Below are 7,858 nucleotides of genomic sequence, written 5' to 3' on the forward strand. Positions count from 1 at the left end.
AGATTTTTGCTCCCCATCTTAAGATGGAATGCTATTTGGGTATTCTGGTCACCCTACTTTGCGTGTCATAAAGTTTTTCCATTTCTATTTTATTCTTCCTGAAACAGAAAAGTCAAGAGCAGTTCAGTACCAGTTACTTACTCAATCGTGTTCCTGTCCACTTTTCCTGTCATATTAATGCCATAGAACTGCTGCATGGCAGCTATAGCTGATTGCATGGTTTCTGCAGAGCGCAACACCGACATTCTGGGGTCAGTTGGTGGAAGGTAGCCATACTTTTGTAACCATACCTGCAATGACAAGTTCAGTGGCTATTAAATAGAAATTAGAGGTAAGTAAAATGCTCCCCAGTAATTAGTTTTGTATGCTATATAATGAAATTTCTAATTCATCAAGCATAAAACCTGTTAGTTTGTTGGAGGTATTTTTGCAGAGAAGAAATTCTTTATAGCTTTTATTTCTTCTCTTTAATAAAGATTCTGTTCTTTCACGAATTACAGTTTTTTATACCCAGGAGCCAACTCCCTTTATTATCTGAAACTACCTGCTTCAAATATTTCTAATGTATTTATTTATTTGAAGTTACAGCTTAAGCACCTATTCCTGGCTGTATGCACTTCAAAGAATTTTAAAGCAGGGGAAATATAAAATCCACAAATATGTCACATAGGGTATATAATAATATTCATCAACTATAATAAATCCACAATAGTTCTCACACATTTACACTGCTTTGCTATCTTCTCTCAAAGAACACAAAAAAGAGAGTGAGGAGAGATTCAGTTTTCCAGGAACATAAAACTTGCATACTCATAAGCAAAGCAAGTGGTTGGGAGACAGGGAAGCAGCAGAGTCTGTGCACTTACAGGAATCTCCCTAGGAAGAGGATCCTTCTCTTCAGATCAAGACAGACTTAGTGCCAACTGTTTATGATCTTAATTGTGTAGAAGTGAGAGGAAGAGGACATGGTCCAAATAACTGAAAGCATTATGGATTAAAGCCAATATCTTAAGTACACCTGGAAAACTCTCAGAAACATGCTGTCCTCTTGAGGCAATGTTTCACAAACAAGTAGCTGCAGTTATCCTAATGTTTTTAAGTATTCTAAAAATCTAGCCTATACAAAAGCCAGTGAAAGGCTTCTGAGATGATGAGAGTAATGATATATCTTTGAAAATGTCTTAGCTTCCCATCCAAGGATTGGAACATCTTACTGTAGTGAAAAGCACACATATATTGCCACTGTATGAGCTACAGTTAGATTGCACTCCTTTCATTTCACTCCCCACAGTAACAAATCACCTGCAATCCCGTAAGTCTGATCTTCCATTCTTAAAAAAAAATAATAATAAATAGAAAGAAAATTATAGTTAGTCACCTCTCTCAATTGTGTCACATCTCAGTCCATAGATCCAGAATTATTAACAAATTGCATCTACCTACTTTCCCTTTACAGTGCACTGTGAGTTACGTGTGCCTCATACACACAGTTGACACACAGTCTGACACCAAACTTTGCATTTTACAGTTTTCAACCTTATGCTTAGCTGGAAGAATCCAGTCCAGATAGCCATGTTTGTTTGGCACTCCCATTTTACATAGTTAAAAAGAATAAGCTTCCCACAGAAGTACCTCTAGTAGATCAAGTGGATCAATCTATTGTTATAGTTAACCTTATTGTGCAGTGAAAACATATTATAGGTGAACACTGTGAAGGATTAGACTAGCACTAGATATAGGGAAAATCTTCAGGTTATGAGCTCAGATATTAATGATTTTAAAAGCTTTACCTACCCAGCATACAGTACACACAAAATCTCAAAAATGTCATGAGGTTCAGACAACAGAAGAATGAAATACAGACAGGATTAAGATTTAGCCTAACTGCTCTCACCCTCACCTTATCTCTATATACAAGAGCCATTCAGAAATGAGAAAAAAAGCATATTCAACAGACAGGATGATGCTCTTATTTCCAATTAAACTGAATTGCTACAATCCGTACCTACATTCAACTTTGTATACACTTGACTTGCGCTTTTTCCGCTTTGAGGATGAACTTGTGAACTTTCAGTTTGTATTATTTTGTGACATCACCCAGATCATTTAGCTTATCTCTCATTTCCTGTAGGAAGTTTGCTTTTCCTTCCATTATTGGAGGATGCTCTGAAAGGACAGTCAGAGGTGGAAGGCTGGCAAGAACAATTTGATAAGTAGAAAAAGACAATGGAAGCAACAGATCAGTTTGACTTAGAGAGTGTTTCTCTCAGGATAACATGTAGAGTTCCTTTGAATTAATATTTACAAAGAGTACGTTTAAGACTGGGGTTATCTTGAGACTCATCAAGTCAGTGCAGAAAAGTCAAGAAGAATGTCAGCGTGATATTAAAACAAATGATGAGTTACGGAAGAAAAATAATTCTGAACAGCATATCACTGCTGTCTAAAACAATGCCACCTTCTCAGCATGACTTTGGTGTACAGACACTCAGTAACGCTCCATGACATTCTGTTTAAGTGCTAAGGGCACAGAAAACTGCTCAGTAAGTTTGAGAGGCCTTTCACCACTCTGAAACATCCTCTCTGAAGGAAACAGGGATATGGGCTTATAAATTACCAAATTTACCAGTAGCTAAAGCTTTGGATATCTAAATTAGAAAAGCCATAAGGAGAGTGACAGACAAAAGAGCTTGAGGGAGTATTGCTCATGGCAGAAAAGGAAAAGACTGGACAAAATACAATTAAGCACAGTGCTGCAGCAGACACAGGGAAAAATTAAAAGAAAAACAGCAAGAAAGGACAGTATAGCCTATTCCCTCCTTATAATACAGGATAACTGATAATCATTCTAACACTGAATAAAAGGAGCAAACTGCCTGTATGTTCAAAATAATAAATAGAAGTCTACATATTCGAACATTTGAGGACAGTCTGAAAGCAAGTTCATTTTTCTAAAAATTCAGAGAAATTGGACTCCAAAGACCAGTAACTGGTAAATGCTTGGAGAACAAATCCTGATACAATTAAAAGCTATTAGTGTTCTGTATTGTCATGCATCATGAAATGAAACAAAAGACAACAAATTTGATTCCTGTGTTATTCCTCAGACTCTCCAGACTTCTGCTACCAGATTTTGAAGGTCTTTGGCTCAGTCTGCAAAATAAATGAAAAATGCTTCTAAGAGCTGTGCACAGTACAATTGATGGGAACTATGAACGAGAAACTTAAGTCCAAAATATAGAGGAGGAGAAAATAACGAAGAGGAGAAGAATAAGAATGAGGCAGCCACAGTAGGAGAATAAGTTAAAACAATTTTCTCACATCCTTGTAATTTTGAGGCAACCTATTTAAGAAACTATGGCCACAAGAATTTCCCATTCCCTCACTAATGCAATTAAATGTCTCTCTGCATTAAAACACTTCAGTAATGCTAGCACAGTGCCAGCTATTCATCTGTCACTCTGAGAAACTAAATTGTCTTGGTAAAAGTAAGTAGTGAAGTAGATACATCTAACATAGATGTTAGAAGGAAACTTTTTACTCAAATGATGATGAGGCATTGGAAAAAGTTGCCCAAAGAAGCTGTGCATAACCTATCAAGACAGATTGAATGGGGGCCCTGGACAACCTGAGCCAGAGGGTGGCAACAATGCCAACAGCAAGAAGTTGGAACTGGATGATCTTTAAGGTCCCTTCCAACCCAAACTATCCTATAATTCTGTTAACATAAAATCCAGGATGTCAACAGAGACACTTCACAGAGGCTCCAGAATGAGTGTTAACTCCCATTCCTTTATGCAGTTTAGAAAGATTAAATACTGCTACTTCGAGTAGAGCTTTTGGGAAAGACTTTTCTGCCCTGCAGCAATCTGACAGCCAAGTAACCTCCCTGTTATGGTAAGCACAGAAAAACATAGCTGCAAGACAACAAGCTCTATCACTTCCCTCTCCATTATAGTGCTTTCCCATCCTACTGCTGTGCGGTTTGCCTCAGAGTTGAACCTCCATTGTTGTAGAATTGTTGAGAAGCCCGTAGCTTCTCATTTTACCTGCTACAGGTGAAGGGAACTGATTATTCTTTTCCCCTCTGCAGCAGCCTTTTATGTATTTGAACTCTTTTTATGTGAGTCACTCCAATCTTTTTAAAATAAAGAAGAGACTTTTCATTATTCACACTAACCTGTAGGAAATTAGAAGTTAAAATCTCTCTTTAGTAAACATCTGCTTGCCCTAGATTGGTATGTTAGTTTCCGTGGTTGGCCTGTTAGCAAACACTGGAATTTAAATGAACAGTGTTAGGTTCAGAAGGAACTGAATACTCACACATATTCTTCTGGATGAATTAACAGAAATAAAATTAGCTTAAAACTACACATTTTGTTCTCACTTCTTGAAACTCATGTTTATGTCTCTTTTTTTTTTTTCCCCAGACATTTTAAAATGATAAAACCATGCTTTTCACCATTATGTTTTTTATTAGAAAAATTCCCTCACAATTTCAGCTTCTTATTTCAGAACTGTAGGGAAAAAAAAATAAGCAGAAGTCAGAGGTGAGGAAACCTAGAGAGATGCTAGGAGTTTGTAAGAGATATGCACATTCTGAAGCAGTCTACAGAACCCACGTGTTCAGCACGTGTTGTATCACTTTCCAGATTTCGGATGTCATTGCCAATATGCTTAGGCTACTTTGTTTGTTTGTTTGTAGTGTGTCTATTTCCAGCCATGACAGAAAGATCTTTTTTATAATTCATTTGAATCTGATATGAACGCTGGGCTATACCCACCATCTGGATACAGAATAGATATAATTTTGTCACTTGTCTGTATGCTTGTTTCCTCTAAAAGATAAAGTATGGGTTAATTTAAAGTGTATGAAATACATTGATGAATTTCAGCCATTCAGGTCTTTACTAGTTAAGGAAAGAAGAGTGCTCTTTAAAACAGTATGTTGACATTAAAGTGTTACTGAGAACAAAGAAATCACATATATAATAATTAAAGATGAAGCAAGATTATTATGATGATAATCAGAGTATCTGAGAACTCAGTAATTTCTATGATAGAAGAGGATTTATCAATGAATCGTTAGTACTAAATGACAGTGCATGGTATAAACTACAGTATATTTATGTTCTAAAATCTGAAAGCTTAATAAATCAAACAAGCTAAGAAAGCATGGATCAAAACAATTTCACAAACATCTTCAATAGTGCAGTTGCATATCATTATTATTCATGTATTCCTGTTCCTTTCTCAGATTTTATCATAAAAACCAAATTACTACAGGTGTTGAGTAAAATTGTGAGGTTTCATAATTTCAAAATGTTTTGACTTCTGTTTTTTAAGGTGTCTCTACCAAAGACACTATAAGTGAAATTATTTAAAATGCCTGTGTAATTCAATATGCATGTTTCAGAAAATACACATTTAGGAATCTAACTTTTATTGCACAGCACAGAATTTAACAGTTTAAGTGCTGATGTCACCTTGAAAAGAGCTTGAAGGCTGTGATATGGGTAAATAAGCTAACTCCAGAATTAGTATTTGCATAGTCAGATTACTTCTCCACATGGGCCAATTAATTATATACTCCTCTAATCTGCAATTTCTGAGTTAATATCTGCATCAGATTTTGCATCTCATCTTGTTATTGCTACAGTGATACCACTTAAAACACCACTATGATATTCATAAACAACTGCTGAAGTTGATGCAATATATTAGAATCTAAAGAATAATTCATCAATGTCATTTTTTCATTTCCACAATGCTTACCTTCTAGTGATGTAGTATTGCTGCAAGTTTCTAACAGCTAATAGTATGTCTTAGTTATAGGCCTAATGTCTGCAACTGATGCTGACTTTTTAGTGTCTACTTGATAAGTAAAGAGCCAGATATAGCCAGATGTACTTCAGTACTTACACAGAAGAGTATAGGGAATTTTCTGTTGCTATTTTCTACCTCTTAATTCTGTATCCACCAGTTCTTTACCGATGACGTTTCCTCTTTTTAACAGAAGACATCAATGTGTTTTTTCAGAATATAGAATCTAACTTAGTCTACAAAAAAGACTGACAAGATAAATTATAGAATAGAATTGTAGAATCATTAAGGTTGGAGAAGACCTCTAAGATCATCTAGTCCAACCATCAACTCACCATTATGTCCACTAAACCATGTCCCTCAGTGTCACATCTACATGTCTCCCGAACACCTTCAGGGACGGTGACTCCACCACCTCCCTGGGCAGCTTGTTCCAATGTATTACCACTCTTTTAGAAAATAAATTTTTCCTAATATCCAACCTGAACCTACCCTGGTAAAACTTGAGGCCATTCTCTCTTGTCCTGTCGCTGTTACCTAGGAAAAGAGGATGACCCCCACCACACTACAACCTCCTTTCAGGCTGTTGTAAGAGGGGGCAAAAATTTCTCCCCTGAGCCTCCTTCAGACAAAACAATCCCAGCTCCCTCATCTGTTTCTTGTAAGACTTGGGCTCCCAACCCCTCTCCAGCTTCAATGCCCTTCTCTGGACATGCTCCAGGGCCTTGATACCTTTCTTGCAGTGAAGGGCCCAAAACCAAACACAGTACTCGAGGTGCAGCCTCACCAGTGCTGACTACGGAGGGACAATCATCTCCCTGGTCCTGTTGGCCACAGTATTTCTGATATAAGCCAGGATGCCATTGGTCTTGGTCACCTGGGGCACACTGCTGGTTCATGTTCAGCCAGCTGCCAACAAGCACCCCTGATCCTTTTTTGCCACAAAGCTTTCCAGTCACTCTGCTTCAAGTTTGATGTTCAGCAGGCCCTGCAACTGCTCCAACTCCCAGGACAGATCTTGTAGCAATTCCAACTCCTGCAACATGCCCTGCTGTTATTCCAACCCTCACTATGAGCCCTGTGTCTGCTCCAATCTTTCTGATGGAGCTGTGGTTGCTGTAACCCTTCTGATGAGCCCTGTGGTTGCCCTGACCCTCATGACAAGCTGTGTGGTCACTCCAATCCCTGTGATGTACAACCAGAGAGCCAAACAGTGACTGTATCAGCCGTGGCAACAACTGTCTTCTTGCCAAAGAAAAGACAAAGCACAAGCATGTAACATTTAGTTTTTACATGACCTATCTCTTTCTCACGTAGAAATGTGCCCACTTCTTTTGTTCTGTATTGCTATGACAAAAAAAAACTCAAAAAACAATTCACATATTATTTTGTCATGATCTCAGACACGTTACTATCTGCAATTTCAACATGGATTCAAAGATTTGTGATAAGGTCTTAAATAGAAGAAGGCTGCAGGATATGTATATGTTGTAGACCGCACTACAGTAAATACTGAGATGTAGTCCTAAAAGCTGCAGAGTTGAGCTCACAGTGAGCCAGAGAACACTGACTTCACTGACTTCACTGTTGCTGCAGCTATATTAAACCTACATTACATTTTAGTTAAGGAATTTCCACTCTTTTAGTATGCATATTTTTACGTTTTTTTCCCGTGTTCTTTCTACAAAACAGGAAACTGAACATCCATATTATATGTCTTAATAAGAAACCAGATTTGCCAGTATATGTTCATGTATCCCATGTATCCCATATGAAATCATGAGAGAGATTAGAGTGTGGAATTTCCTCATGAAGTATATGGTGAATAGTAATTCCACTGCCAAGTCAAGACTGCAAAAGGTTAGTCCTACTAACCAGGTCTGCCTGGTTAGTAACCTAAAACAAAGAAGTGGCACAAGTAAAAGGGCAAAATGTATTTAAAAATGATGCTTTTCCCCAGTATTTACGATTATTATTATTTTAGTTTAGATGTGCTAAATCTTTTGCTTTACTGTCATGGTTGTGCATGGGAAAA

General features: G+C 37.4%; 1 protein-coding gene across 1 annotated transcript in view; it reads right to left on the reverse strand.

The window, feature by feature from the left end:
- Positions 1-2,488: 2,488 nt before the first annotated feature.
- LOC100539909 (matrix metalloproteinase-16) overlaps positions 2,489-7,858 on the reverse strand; it is a 37,668-nt gene continuing 32,298 nt past the window's right edge. The window contains exon 5 of the mRNA XM_031552964.1: positions 2,489-2,583. Within this exon, the coding sequence (XP_031408824.1) occupies positions 2,489-2,583 (95 nt within the window). The remainder of the gene's footprint in view (positions 2,584-7,858) is intronic.

This window comes from Meleagris gallopavo, chromosome 3 (assembly GCF_000146605.3).
Source record: "Meleagris gallopavo isolate NT-WF06-2002-E0010 breed Aviagen turkey brand Nicholas breeding stock chromosome 3, Turkey_5.1, whole genome shotgun sequence".
Classification (NCBI taxonomy): Eukaryota; Metazoa; Chordata; class Aves; order Galliformes; family Phasianidae; genus Meleagris; species Meleagris gallopavo.